This window comes from Schistocerca serialis, chromosome 4, assembly GCF_023864345.2.
Source record: "Schistocerca serialis cubense isolate TAMUIC-IGC-003099 chromosome 4, iqSchSeri2.2, whole genome shotgun sequence".
In the NCBI taxonomy this organism is placed as follows: Eukaryota; Metazoa; Arthropoda; class Insecta; order Orthoptera; family Acrididae; genus Schistocerca; species Schistocerca serialis.
The window spans coordinates 883,580,148-883,595,237 of record NC_064641.1 but is presented as its reverse complement, the minus strand read 5'-3'; the positions used below and the strand labels follow the sequence as shown (position 1 = coordinate 883,595,237).

At 40.4% G+C, this 15,090-nt stretch overlaps 1 protein-coding gene across 7 annotated transcripts in view; it reads left to right on the top strand.

Annotated features, from left to right (window-relative positions):
• Positions 1–15,090, top strand: part of LOC126473540 (zinc finger CCCH domain-containing protein 18-like) — a 123,952-nt gene that overhangs the window by 82,411 nt on the left and 26,451 nt on the right. For all 7 annotated transcript variants that reach the window (XM_050100660.1, XM_050100659.1, XM_050100654.1 and 4 more), the window contains one exon: positions 2,525–2,616. In XM_050100660.1, the coding sequence (XP_049956617.1) occupies positions 2,525–2,616 (92 nt within the window). The remainder of the gene's footprint in view (positions 1–2,524; positions 2,617–15,090) is intronic.

Genomic DNA, 15,090 nt, shown 5'->3' with positions numbered 1-15,090 from the left:
AGTACACAACATGTGCCATTTCACAGATGGCTCTCCCTTTGATAACATATGTTGTGCCAGTTATGGTGCTGGTATCAGTGCAGCGGCATGTCTTACAGTGGGTACAGTCACAGGGTAGGAGCTATATACTATAAAAGGAAGAGCCAACTGTGAAACGATACATTGTGTGCCAACTGTTATGTAAAAACTGTTCATCCTTTTATATTCACATGACTACCACCAAGTTATCAGGTGGGATAAATGGGCATAGGTAGAGGATGCATACTGGCAGCACACAATATCCTGTTGCAGAGCATGCTCTGCAACATCTCAGTCATGACCTCAGTGCCTGTTTCACCAAGTGTCATCTGGACTCTTCCCCCAGACACGAGTTTCTCAGAACTCCACAGGTGTGAACTGAGGTTACAGCAAGTCCTTGTGCTACCCACCTCACTTTAATTTAATTAATTTCTTCAGTCTCAACATTTCTTGTCAGCAACTGTCCTTTTCCTCACTCTTCTTTTATTTTCCTATATCTTTTATTTTCTGACCTGTGTATATTTCCCAACCCCCATCTCTACGCCATACAGTGCAACTTAGCTTTCTTCTCTTATTAACTCGTGCACAATTTTTTGTCAATAAGTAGATGTCTGAAATAAACTGCTTAGCCATTGCCACTGAATTGATAGATGTTGATGAAATGTGTTGCAGTGTAAGGACATATTTTGGGATAGTGGAACAGCTGTATACTAATACGTCGCAATAAATATGAGGGCAATTCCCTAGAAGTGTAGGGAAAATCATGCATGGGTGTCAAAAAGTTCGCAAGTAACAGAGAGAGTTTTCAGCTGGTTGTACTGAAATACTCGACAAAGAAAGCAATAGTGGAGCAAATTCCAATAAGTTGCGAAGATTGAGGAAATCATGCGTAATGTTTGTCGGATCACTCTGCACGCTCTCTGGATTTTGGTTCCTGAGTTTCCCAAAGCACTATCCACAGTATTTTAAAGGAAAAGTTACAAATTGGAAAATGTATGCAAGATGGGTACTCCATATGCTGACAGAATATCATAAACGGCAGTGAGTTGATTGTACCTTCAAATATCTTTGCTGCTTCGCATGCGTAAAGAACAACTTTTGGACTCAATTGTCGCAGGTGACGAAATCTGAGCATATCAATTTACACCTGATGCAAAACAACAGTCACATAAGTGGCATCATCCAAAGCCGTGAAAATTCGAACAAAAACAGTCTGCTGCTAAAGTTGTGGTGGCAGTGTTTTGAGACCAGAAGGGAGGTACTATTGTTGACTTCCTGCTTGCTTGTACAACAATAAACGCTGACAGGTACTGGGAAACGCTGAAAAAAAATCAAAAGTGCAGTCCGAACTGAAGAAGAGGAACACCGAGCAAGGGCATAAGCATTCTCCATGACAGTGTGCGTGCACACTTCACTCGTGAAACCATCGATCTGCAAAATCCTTGGCTGGAACATCATCGCCCACCCACCATACAGTCTGGACTTGGTACCGAGCAACCGTATTCCCAAAGTTGAAGGAACATTTTTGTGGAAAGCAGTTCTGCTCCAACGATGAGGCGAAAGATGAGGTTCAAGGCTTCCTGAAAGACATGGTAGCAGGCTAGTATGACATCAACATTTTAAAACTGCCACAGTCTCTGCGAATACATTAACTGAAATGGCAATTGAGTAGTTGTGTATTTAAAGATATAAGAACTCTTACTTCTGGGATTGCCTTCATAGATAGTAAGTAATGTGAAAAGTCTTCTTTCTTATGTACTGAGCTAGTATTTGTAAGTAACCTTAAGTTGTTCAGCACAAGCAGATTTGTTTTGGCTTTATGGCTTTTTTAAGGATGATAATCAGCAAGCCATTTGTGTTTAAAAATTGGAGTCACAGACTGCCATTCTGCAGTGATTGCCCATCTTACATCATCAGTGAAAATTGTAAATACCTATCCTTTCACTGCCGACTACACTTTAGCAGTGTGTCTGTATTGGTGTGTATATATTCTAGCAGCACTAAGGTATGATATTTTTTCTTCTTGTCATATATTTATAAGCTATGAAGTCACTCTAAATCAACAAATTTGGCCTTGCAGAATTGTGTTCTCACAGTACGGCATTAAACTGCAGAAGTATGTTCAGAAAAAAGTCACTGCCTCCTCCTAAGAGCTTAAACTGAGCTATACTGTTCCTTAATTCAGGGAATTTACCACCCCTTAAATTTAAGTGAGCATTTCAACCACGTCAGTCACGTTACAATTCATATTACCTTGTGAGGTGACAGTTGAATAGTGCTCTTGCATTTAGGGTGACAGGAGCTAAATTCTCTGTACCATCATCCACATTTAAGTTCTTGTAGTTTCCTGAAAAGGACACAGCTGATTTCCTTCTGTTTTCCTTTTGTTACTTTGACCGTAAAATAAGTGTAGCTGTATTAGGTGAATGCATGAATGTATTTTATTCCGTAATGATTTGAATTCTATTGATAATGTTGTATGTTGTTACATTTCATTTCTTTGTAGTCGTGCGGCCTCAGAAGCGTGTGGTAATAGATGAGAGAGAAAGACTTGCCCTTACACAGTCTTTGAAGGTTAAAGCAATGGATGCATTAAAGGTAAGAACTTCACTAGCTTGCCGTTATTAAGTCTCTGAATGAGAAATAAAGTGGAATCATTAGATTTACTTTTCTGAGCACACATTATTCATTTCATCTTTTATATAATGTGTATCTAGTGCAAAATTATACACTGTAATTAATTAAAAAGGGAAATATGCACAGATTATCTTTATGCACCTGTAATATTTGCAGTGAGTCATAATGTAACCTCATAGTGAATAACTATGGCATTAGTAATTCAGTAGGTAGTAAGCAAATGAGACAAGAAAAAAAAGTAATCATTGTTTGGTAGAGACCAAATTACAGGAGCCACAGCTCTGACACCTCTTTAAAAAAAAACTACTATTACTGGGGTTGAGAGAGCTGTTGTATTTACATTGCTTTGAAATGAGTATAGACAAGAGGTAATGATGAATAGTTCACACAACTTTGTCAAAGAGTGAAACATTGCTTGATCAAGGCAAGGTTGGCAACCAACAGATGCAATAGAGCGGAATAATTACAACAGAGGCCAACCAAGTACCAGACGACAACACACCATTCATTTGTGCAATGGGTTTATTCCTACAGATAACCAGTGTTTCGTCTGATTCTGGTACTAATTTGTCAGCAAAATCACCTTAGTGCTATTTTGCTAAAAACCAGCATATTCACCCATGGCTCTGTATAATACAGAAGACGTGTTATTGAAAGAAAAGCATTAACCTGTCACTTCATTATACTATTTATTAGCATTTACGGTACTGGGCCATAACAAATGAACCTATACCAAAAGGTTTGGGTGTTTTTATCATATGTCTGTAACTTTTAGGATTATTCATATATAGTATTAACAATAACATTATTGAAAATCTACATTCATTAAACAAGATATGATAACCTCATATATAGTATTAACAATAACATTATTGAAAATCTACATTCATTAAACAAGATATGATAACCTCATTTTTGAAAAAGGAGAAAATTGTCAGAAGTTAATTTTCCAGAAACCAGCCTGATTCTTTTGCAGGAAATAATTTAATAATGAAGCACACTGACCCACCAGGTTAGCCGAGAGCACTAATGCGCTCTTTCCTGGACTTGGGTAGGTGCGCTGGCCCCAGATCAAATCCGCCCAGCAGATAACGACGTGGGCCGTTGTGCCAGTCAGTCTGGGTGGTTTTTAGGTGGTTTTCCACATCCCCCTAGATGAATACTGGGCTGGTCCCCACGTTCTGGTCCCCCACAACTTGCAGACATTTGAAACACGTTTGCACTCTGTCATGATTTACACTAGACGCAGAAAGCTGGGGTACACTGATACTGTCCCGGGGGGTACGGCATGGCAGCAGGAAGGACATCCCCCCCCCCCCTTCAAATTAACCTTGCCAAATCCATTGTAACAACGCTGATCCTGCGAAACCTGTGGGATAAAGGCGTAAGCAAAAGAACAATAATTTAGACAAACACTGTGCTTCATTATTAATGTAGTATATAATCTCTTTTTGTGATATTTTAGGATATAATTTTCTGTTTGCATGATATATTTTAAAACACACAAATTTGCAAAGTAAAGCAAGCAGGGAAATTTTCAACTGTGATGCTTGTAAGCTCATTTGTCACAACCTGTGGGAAGTCTGTGATATCGTGATGTAGCTTTCCTTTGAGTCGCCTTTTTCCTCGCGGACCCAAGAAAAAGATGTAAGGCAAGGTGTCAGGCGAATATGGCGAATGTGGGGTGGCAATAACACAACGTCTGGGCAGATACGCAGTAACAGATAAAGCAGTATGGGGTCTTGCATTGTCACATAGTAAGAACCAATCTTGAGAACGCCACAAATCACGACGGTGATGTCGAATTGCTTGCTGCAAACATTTCAAGATTTCGATGTAAAGAGTTTGGTTCATTACTTGAGCTGGACGAACATACTTATGGTGAACTAATCCTTTCGAACAATGTGATCAACATTGTCTTTGTTCGTTAGAAGTTTTTGAGGCTGGTGATCTAGGACTCTGCCATTCAGCACTTTGACTCTTCATATGAGAGTCATACTGGTAGTACCAACTTTCAGAAATATTGGATCAGTAGTTCAGCAGAAATTCTTTGCCTCTCGTCTTTCTGTTCGTCTGTTAGTGTGTGAGGGATGAGTTTTGCATTAAGTTTATGTTTCCCTAAATATTTGCTTAAAATCTTGTGACACATCATATTTCCAAATAAGTTCTTGTGATAATGTACGTACAGATACATGATAGTCTTCTTGCAATAACTGCCTTACGTGCTCCATGTTTGAGCTGGCATATGCTGTAGATGGGTGACCAGCCATGGGATTGTCTTGCACTGAATCTCTGCCTTCACAGAACCTTTTTTGCCACTCGAAAACATGACATCTTGAAAGAGCCTTGCCTGAATATGCTTGCTGAATCGCTGTCCACATTTCACTTGGGATTTTTCGGAGCTTAACACAGAAATTAATGTTCACTCTTTGCTCACAACCAGCATCCCTTGTGTCACCGTAACTAATGTGCCAAGAACCCTAACAATGTGTTGATAAGCACTGCCCTGCCACACATTGAGTTTTTGTGGAAACATAGCCAAGGTTGTTTCAAGGACGCAACATATCAGGTAACATAAAAACAACATTTGTTCCATTTAAGTATTGCAAACTAGAAATAAAAATGAAAAATAAAAAACTGTCCTGGAACTTTTATGACAAATGGAGTATGTTAATATCAGGTATACAGCCAGTGATCGTTCAACCTTCCTTAGTGTTAATATGGTGCCAAGTTCTCATTCTTGCTCTTGGTCTTCCACACTCTTCAGTCACGATATCTGGAGGAATAATGCCACTGGTCGCCTCTGAAGTGTTTAGGAAGATGCATTCCTGCTCTGATTTTATCACAAAAGTTGTATTTGCAAATGTAGTCTCTTCTGAATTACAAACTGAAAATTTATGCAATAAAAATACTGGGTATTTAGTTATCAGTGTTCAGTACCTAAACTCTCCAACTTTTTTATTATTTTTTTTTTTTAACATAGTGCATGTGCACCTCAGACTCATCCATGACATCATTTTCTGAGAAATCAACATCAGTTTCTCCAGAACCCCAATATAATTCGTGATCTATTTCGGCATCGATCAGACCACACCTCGTCAAATTGAGGCAACTGAATTGGAACAGTAAAAACTTGCTGCTGCAAAGACCAATAAAAAGAAAGAAATATCACACTTTTCCAGGATTGTCAATATGTGTACTACACTCTGTATTGGAAAGCCCAGATGAGTAGGAATGAAAATAACACAGAAAAGAATGATTGGAAAAGAGTGTGCTATTCTCTCTCTCTCTCTCTCTCTCTCTCTCTCTCTATATATATATATATATATATATATATATATATATATATATATATATCTAAAGAAAGATGATGAAACTTACCAAACAAAAGCGCTGGCAGGTCGATAGACACACAAACAAACACAAACATACACACAAAATTCTAGCTTTCGCAACCAATGGTTGCCTCGTCAGGAAAGAGGGAAGGAGAAGGTAAGACAAAAGGATATGGGTTTTAAGGGAGAGGGTAAGGAGTCATTCCAATCCCGGGAGCGGAAAGACTTACCTTAGGGGGAAAAAAGGACAGGTATACACTCGCGCACACACACACACATATCCATCCACACATACACAGACACAAGCAGACCTGCTTGTGTCTGTGTATGTGTGGATGGATATGTGTGTGTGTGTGCGCGAGTGTATACCTGTCCTTTTTTCCCCCTAAGGTAAGTCTTTCCGCTCCCGGGATTGGAATGACTCCTTACCCTCTCCCTTAAAACCCATATCCTTTTGTCTTACCTTCTCCTTCCCTCTTTCCTGACGAGGCAACCATTGGTTGCGAAAGCTAGAATTTTGTGTGTATGTTTGTGTTTGTTTGTGTGTCTATCGACCTGCCAGCGCTTTTGTTTGGTAAGTTTCATCATCTTTCTTTTTAGATATATTTTTCCCACGTGGAATGTTTCCCTCTATTATATTCATATATATATATATATATATATATATATATATATATAGCATTAGATATATTTTTCCCACGTGGAATGTTTCCCTCTATATATATATATATATATATATATATATATATATATATATATATATATATATATATATATATATATATATATATATATATATAAATAAAAACAAAGATGATGTGACTTACCAAACGAAAGTGCTGGCACGTCGATAGACACACAAACATACACACAAAATCCAAGCATTCGCAACAAACTGTTGCCTCATCAGGAAAGAGGGAAGGAGAGGGAAAGACGGAAGGAAGTGGGTTTTAAGGGTGAGGGTAAGGAGTCATTCCAATCCCGGGAGCGGAAAGACTTACCTTAAGGGGAAAAAAGGACGGGTATACACTCGCGCGCGCACACACACACACACACATATACAGACACAAGCAGACATATTTAAAGACAAAGAGTTTGGGCAGAGATGTCAATCGAGGCAGAAGTGCAGGGGCAAAGATGTTGTTGAATGACAGGTGAGGTATGAGTGGCGGCAACTTGAAATTAGCGGAGATTGAGGCCTGGTGGATAACGGGAAGAGAGGATATATTGAAGAGCAAGTTCCCATCTCCGGAGTTCGGATAGGTTGGTGTTAGTGGGAAGTATCCAAATAACCCGGACGGTGTAACACTGTGCCAAGATGTGCTGGCCGTGCACCAAGGCATGTTTAGCCACAGGGTGATCCTCATTACCAACAAACACTGTCTGCCTGTGTCCATTCATGCGAATGGACAGTTTGTTGCTGGTCATTCCCACATAGAATGCGTCACAGTGTAGGCAGGTCAGTTGGTAAATCACGTGGGTGCTTTCACACGTGGCTCTGCCTTTGATCGTGTACACCTTCTGGGTTACAGGACTGGAGTATTTGGCGGTGGGAGGGTGCATGGGACAGGTTTTACACCGGGGCAGTTACAAGGGTAGGAGCCAGAGGGTAGGAAAGGTGGTTTGGGGATTTCATAGGGATGAACTAAGAGGTTACGAAGGTTAGGTGGATGGCGGAAAGACACTCTTGGTGGAGTGGGGAGGATTTCATGAAGGATGGATCTCATTTCAGGGCAGGATTTGAGGAAGTCGTATCCCTGCTGGAGAGCCACATTCAGAATCTGATCCAGTCCCGGAAAGTATCCTGTCACAAGTGGGGCACTTTTGTGGTTCTTCTGTGGGAGGTTCTGGGTTTGAGAGGATGAGGAAGTGGCTCTGGTTATTTGCTTCTGTACCAGGTCGGGAGGGTAGTTGCGGGATGCGAAAGCTGTTGTCAGGTTGTTGGCGTAATGCTTCAGGGATTCCGGACTGGAGCAGATTCGTTTGCCACGAAGACCTAGGCTGTAGGGAAGGGACCGTTTGATGTGGAATGGGTGGCAGCTGTCGTAATGGAGGTACTGTTGCTTGTTGGTGGGTTTGATGTGGACGGACGTGTGAAGCTGGCCATTGGACAGGTGGAGGTCAACATCAAGGAAAGTGGCATGGGATTTGGAGTAGGACCAGGTGAATCTGATGGAACCAAAGGAGTTGAGGTTGGAGAGGAAATTCTGGAGTTCTTCTTCACTGTGAGTCCAGATCATGAAGATGTCATCAATAAATCTGTACCAAACTTTGGGTTGGCAGGCCTGGGTAACCAAGAAGGCTTCCTCTGAGTGACCCATGAATAGGTTGGCGTATGAAGAGGCCATCCTGGTACCCATGGCTGTTCCCTTTAATTGTTGGTATGTCTGGCCTTCAAAAGTGAAGAAGTTGTGGGTCAGGATGAAGCTGGCTAAGGTAATGAGGAAAGAGGTTTTAGGTAGGGTGGCAGGTGATCGGCGTGAAAGGAAGTGCTCCATCGCAGCGAGGCCCTCGATGTTCGGGATATTTGTGTATAAGGAAGTGGCATCAATGGTTACAAGGATGGTTTCTGGGGGTAACGGATTGGGTAAGGATTCCAGGCGTTCGAGAAAGTGGTTGGTGTCTTTGATGAAGGATGGGAGACTGCATGTAATGGGGTGAAGGTGTTGATCTACGTAGGCAGAGATACGTTCTGTGGGGGCTTGGTAACCAGCTACAATGGGGCGGCCGGGATGATTGGGTTTGTGAATTTTAGGAAGAAGGTAGAAAGTAGGGGTGCGGGGTGTCGGTGGGGTCAGGAGGTTGATGGAGTCAGGTGAAAGGTTTTGTAGGGGGCCTAAGGTTCTGAGGATTCCTTGAAGCTCCGCCTGGACATCAGTAATGGGATTACCTTGGCAAACTTTGTATGTGGTGTTGTCTGAAAGCTGACACAGTCCCTCAGCCACATACTCCCGACAATCAAGTACCACGGTCGTGGAACCCTTGTCCGCCGGAAGAATGACGATGGACCGGTCAGCCTTCAGATCACGGATAGCCTGGGCTTCAGCAGTGGTGTTGTTGGGAGTAGGATTAAGGTTTTTTAAGAAGGATTGAGAGGCAAGGCTGGAAGTCAGAAATTCCTGGAAGGTTTGGAGAGGGTGATTTTGAGGAAGAGGAGGTGGGTCCCGCTGTGACGGAGGACGGAACTGTTCCAGGCAGGGTTCAATTTGGATAGTGTCTTGGGGAGTTGGATCATTAGGGGTAGGATTAGGATCATTGTCCTACACTGTGACGCATTCTATGTGGGAATGACCAGCAACAAACTGTCCATTCGCATGAATGAACACAGGCAGACAGTGTTTGTTGGTAATGAGGATCACCCTGTGGCTAAACATGCCTTGGTGCACGGCCAGCACATCTTGGCACAGTGTTACACCGTCCGGGTTATCTGGATACTTCCCACTAACACCAACCTATCCGAACTCCGGAGATGGGAACTTGCTCTTCAATATATCCTCTCTTCCCGTTATCCATCAGGCCGTTTTGGTTGTGAAATCTTGAATTTTGTGTTTATGTTTGTGTGTCTATTGACCTGCCAGCACTTTCGTTTGGTAAGTCACATCATCTTTGTTTTTAGATATATTTTTCCAACGTGGAATGTCTCACTCTGTTGTATTCATCACACAAAAGGGTCATCATGGCAAGAGAAGACTGTTTTGAGTGTTGGAAACAGTGGCAGTGGCAAAAATGAGAGGCAGAAGGTGGACAAAGATAGAAAAACGGAAGAAAAGCAGGGGGGAAAGTTCGGAAAAGTCAGAAAAATTCACACGAAAATCGTGAGAATAGTAGGCAATGCAGCGTAGCACTATGTTCCACAATGTTCACTACTCAGAAACAATTATGCCTGCACCAGCAGGATGCAATGAGTAGGCGAGAACTTCTTGCCACAAGAGTGGTCTATATGATTTAAAAATGATTGGAAAAGATAAAGAAAACCAGTAGGGAAAGTCATGAAAGAAGGCAAAATTTTAAAAAACTAGCCAGGCAGAAAGAGGAAGTCACAGGAGATAATGTAAGTTCTTTGCTTGACAAATAAAGTAATGCAGGAGACGGCAGTAAAAGTCGATCAGAGCGGTTTGGCGAAAAATAAACACACAAGAATGTGAAAGAATTGTGTATGAACAGGGTAAGTGGAGGGTAGGAAAGACAATAGCTGTCAAATTGGAAAATAAATTGGCGATAGACGATTGTGAGAAGACCATGCAGTGTAGTGAACTGTAGGCAAATTCGTAAATAACAGTGAATTTCTTATATGCAAATTGGCAAATAACAATGGCCCCATCTACGTGCACAAAAACCGGTACTAGAAAAGATGTAGGGACAAAGTGTTGATTAATGTGGGTAATACAGAAAATAAATGGTGAGACTACTAGCACAAAAGGTAGAAAAAAGACAGTAGTTGAACAAGACAGACAACGATGAAGACTGACAATCTGGCAGTTTCCGGCGACTGTAGGAAACCGTGTGGTGCTGGTGTGCAAGACTCACACGTCCACTTCATCATTGGAGGTGCTTTGCCGATCTTCTTTTCAGGATAGCCGGCTGCGTCGATTTCCCCAAAATCTTCTCCGAAGATTTGATGCTGTTTGAAGGAAGTTTCTCTACTCCTAAAATGATTCCATACACTCCAGATACTTTTAAATCAATCCCACTATATTTTCACTTCCACAAACAGAACATCACACAACAGTTTTCACATAAATGAATCATATTTCATAAGCCCAATGACTCATGGTCCATCAGAAACTATTAAGTACTTTTACAATAAATACAGTTCCATAAATCTCTCAAAGTTCTAAAGTCCACTATCAGCATCTCTAGAGATTCCGTAAGTAAGTGTCTTTTTCTTTTCTTATAACATAATTCAGCTGTTCACAATAATGACTGATGTAGCACCGTCACAGAGTAAGGCATGCTTGCTCCTTGTGCTGGGCATGTAGCTTCTGTGGTAAGTACGGCAATCCCTTGCCCGCATCGATCAACCGTCCACGTTGTAGCATTCTCTTGATACACGTCCACCCTGCGCACACAGAAAACTGGCGTGAGGTAGACACTCTCCCGTCTCTTCCTCTTGTACGTAAAATACTGGGTCTTCGAGACGGTGGAAAGCCGAGGGTTTCTAGAATTTGTGTCGAAATTCTTGAGGCACTACAACAAGAGGGTTACATAAGAAGGAATGATGGCCACATGGGCTAATATAACAATGGAAATGACCAGTTATTTACAATATAATGTAAATTTCAAAATTTTAAAAATGGCTGAAGCAGCAACTGTTGAAAATCTTCACAGTAAATGAAAACAGCCAAATAGTTGCAGGATAAAGATTTATTGAAATCCTTGATCATGGTTTCGGTATGTCTAAGTATACCTTCTCTTTGTAATTATGCCGTACAAATAGAGGTGATATTTTAATTTTAACTACTGATGACACCCTTGGCACAATTGTTTTATGTATCTCCACTGCAGGATGTGATTTTAGTGTTTTTTGCTTCTGATGAAGGTATATTTAGATATACCAAAACCGTAGTCAAGGATTTCAATAAATCTTTGTCCTGCAACTGTTTGGCTGTTATAATTTACTGTGAATAATGTAAATGGATAGATAAAAAAGTCTACTCACCAAGCAGCAGCAGCAGGGGAACACACAAATGCTATTTTAGGGGTTTTGTGAAGTATCCTCAAATGTTGACAGTTGGGAGTATCTTTAGTGATTTGCATGGAGTATGCACTGATGAACCAAAACATTGATTGAATTTCGCTGGTGGCATTGCAGGCACATGACACAATACAGAAAGCATATATGCAGAACATAGTTGAATTGGGAATCATTCTAGTGTGACAAGAAGGGCTGCAAATAGAAAAATACTCTGACCTAAGGGGCTTTGACAATGGACAAATTTTGATGGCCCAACATCTGGTAACAAGCATCTCGGGTAAGATGCTTGTCTGCCTTTAGAGAGCTATTGTTTTTAGTCTATCAGAAATTGTCGAAGGATGGTGAAACCGCTGGTAGGCAACACCTCATCACAGAACTTGGTGTGCCCACTGTAAAGCAGAATAGGCATTGATATGGCACGGGCATAATTGTTTCTGAGTAGTGAACATTGTAGAACATAGTGCTATGCAGCAGATAACCCTTACACGTTCCCATGTTAAAACAATGACATCAGCATTTATGATTACAGTGGGCACGGAATTATTAAGCTTGGACTGTAGGGCAATGGTAATGGGCCATCTGGTCAGATTAATCACATTTTTTGCTACTCAAAGTATATGTACGTGACTGAGTGCACTGTCCTCCAAGAGAACGGCTAGTCAAAACATGCACTTCGCAGGCCGGTCGGAGCAATATAATGCTTATGAGGATGTTTGTGTCATCCCTAATGGTGATGGTATCTTCCATCAGGATAATTGCCCATATCACTAAAGCAAAACTGTGCTTCAGTGGTTTAACCTTCCATTAACACACATCAACTTCCATGACATTACTACTCACAATGTATCTCCTGGATGCATGTAACAATTTTTGCGTTTGAGTAAATTAAAAAAAAAAAAAAAGAATACCATTCTTGTTATTGGTGCATATTTGACATACACAGAACTGAACATCAGCCTCATTACATTTTAAAATTAACATCAATAGTTAACATAAAGTGATGCAGAAATGTAGTAAATAGTTATACCAATAGATTTGAGTTACTTATAAATTTAAGTAAATTATTGAATTAATCAGTATGAATCTCGGCGTCTCGATTGCTCCATGAGATAGACAATCTTCACAAACTATTTTTGCCTGTTTTTGTAAACGAAGGTGTTTACTGCATTTTTTACATGCATACTTGCTGAGGCAAGGTGTTTTTTTTCCTGCTTCCAAAGAAAATTCAAAGTTTTCTTGCCACAGTATTTTGGGTTTGTATTTTACCAATACTGACTGTATATCAACTGGTAGTTTTGTAATGAGTGCTCATCTTTTGAACTGATCTTCCAGTAGAGTCGGGGTCAAAGCTTTGAGCTACTAAAGCCCATCTCAATATTTATTCTTGTTTCCTAAGAATATTACTCTGGAGCTTATGCCTACAACATATAGTGTTACGGGAAAAAATAACCATAGGCTACCTCCTTGTTGATGTAGCTACATTGTAGGTTGCACAGAGTTTGTCAACTACATCAGCTCGAGATTTGATGTCATGATAGTGAAGTGTAATTTCTGGTTTCTTCTCTAATCTTTCTGATGTCACACTTGATAATACATGCATACCCTAAAGGAGGACCGCAGTTTTCCCTTTTTTGGGACATGTGAAACATGTTTTTTGGCTTTGGTGTAGCCAAATTCACTGTCATATTGCTGTCTACCCTTTGGGAATAAGAAATGTGAGTGCACTTCCTTCTTGTTTTTTCTAACTGTGCCTGCAAAAGACAAACTTCTTTCCTGCAGGTCCCTCACTGATTCCAAACTAGTGAACCAATTATTCACCGTAATGTTCCTATCAGTCCCATATATTGCCTCCTCAAATCTCAGAACTACTAATTTGACAGGGATAGTTCTGAAACGGACCTTGTGGTTGTAGTTCACAATATATCTCCATGTTGTAAGTATAATGCAGCTTAGAATCACACAGACAAAAGATATTTATGCCATATTTAGATGGTATGAACTGATGGAGCCCACACCAGCCTCGAAATGCTGTTCATCAATAGTGATGTTTTAACCGAGGGAGTAACTTGTTTTGCAGTTACTCACAAACAAGGTAAACATTTCTGTCACGGTAGCTAGTTTGCCTGTTTTGCGCTTGCCTTGAGGTGTCATAGTCTAAACAAATGCATCTCATTAGAAATCGGAAAGGTTTTTCTACTATATCTGTGTGTACACAATCAGCCCAACTTTCGAAAAAATTCCCTTTGAAATTGGTTATGCTGCAGTTGGTATTTTTCACAATTACATGTAGCACATCATCATTGATGAAAAGGCCCCAGCAGTCAAATCCAGTTACAATAAAACCCCAAATTAAGGAACCCACTTTTAACCTTTAACTGCCCAAATTTTTCAAAATTGGATATTTAAATTTATTTTCAATTTTTTGACTTCTTTTGCATCTAAGTAGTGCATATAAGCTATTATTTGACTCTTCTCGGTCTTAGATTGTCTGTAAAATAATGTGTCCATATGGACACGCTGGGCACTCAGATGCATATTTGAAATATTTTCTGTGATATTGAAATACATTTGAAGATATGTTTTATTAATCAGATTTTTAATACAAGTAAGGCAAAATCTGAACAAAATAATTCTTACAAGCCAATTTATAACACCATACACAAAATAATTCACAATCATTTGCTTTACTGTCTTTCATGGTACACTTCAAAGCATTCTAGACACAGTCCTACATCACATTTTCCACATTTTGAGTGAACAGCTGATGATTTCTGTTTGCAGTACAAACCTACACATCTTCACTTCTTCTGAGTTTTCTATACCATCATATATGATATCACTTGGAACACGCGATTTGTATCCACAGATAGGACTGATAGACGGCCTGCCTGATCCTTTTACGGGATTCATATATCTTTTTAGGTAAACTTGTACATTTTCTCTTCTGAATTCAGGTTGAGTAGTCCTAGCTCCAGTTCCTTTCTTCAGCTGCCACACATTATGCACAGATATGTCAATCAGCCAAGAAAGTGAAGCCCAGTACCACTTCTTGTTTCGAATGTTTATTCTGCACATGGCAATGTTTTCATCCATCCTATCCACTCCTCCCATGTGTTTATTATAGGCTGTGATAATTTGACGACGTTGTACGTGAACTGTCTTCTTCTCCTTTGCGGAATATCTTTTCACAAATGATACACGTTCAACTCCTTCACAGGTAGAAGCTACAGTAACCACTGAATTGTCCACCCATTTTGTGACTATAACACCATCATCCTTGCAAAGTGAGGATTCAAAATACCCCCTTTCCTTTTTAACTAGCGCTTTCTTTGAGGAAATTGGGCACGATTTGGGAACTCTGTTTTCTCTGATAGTGCCTGTTGCTCCATAGCCCTTTTCTCTCAG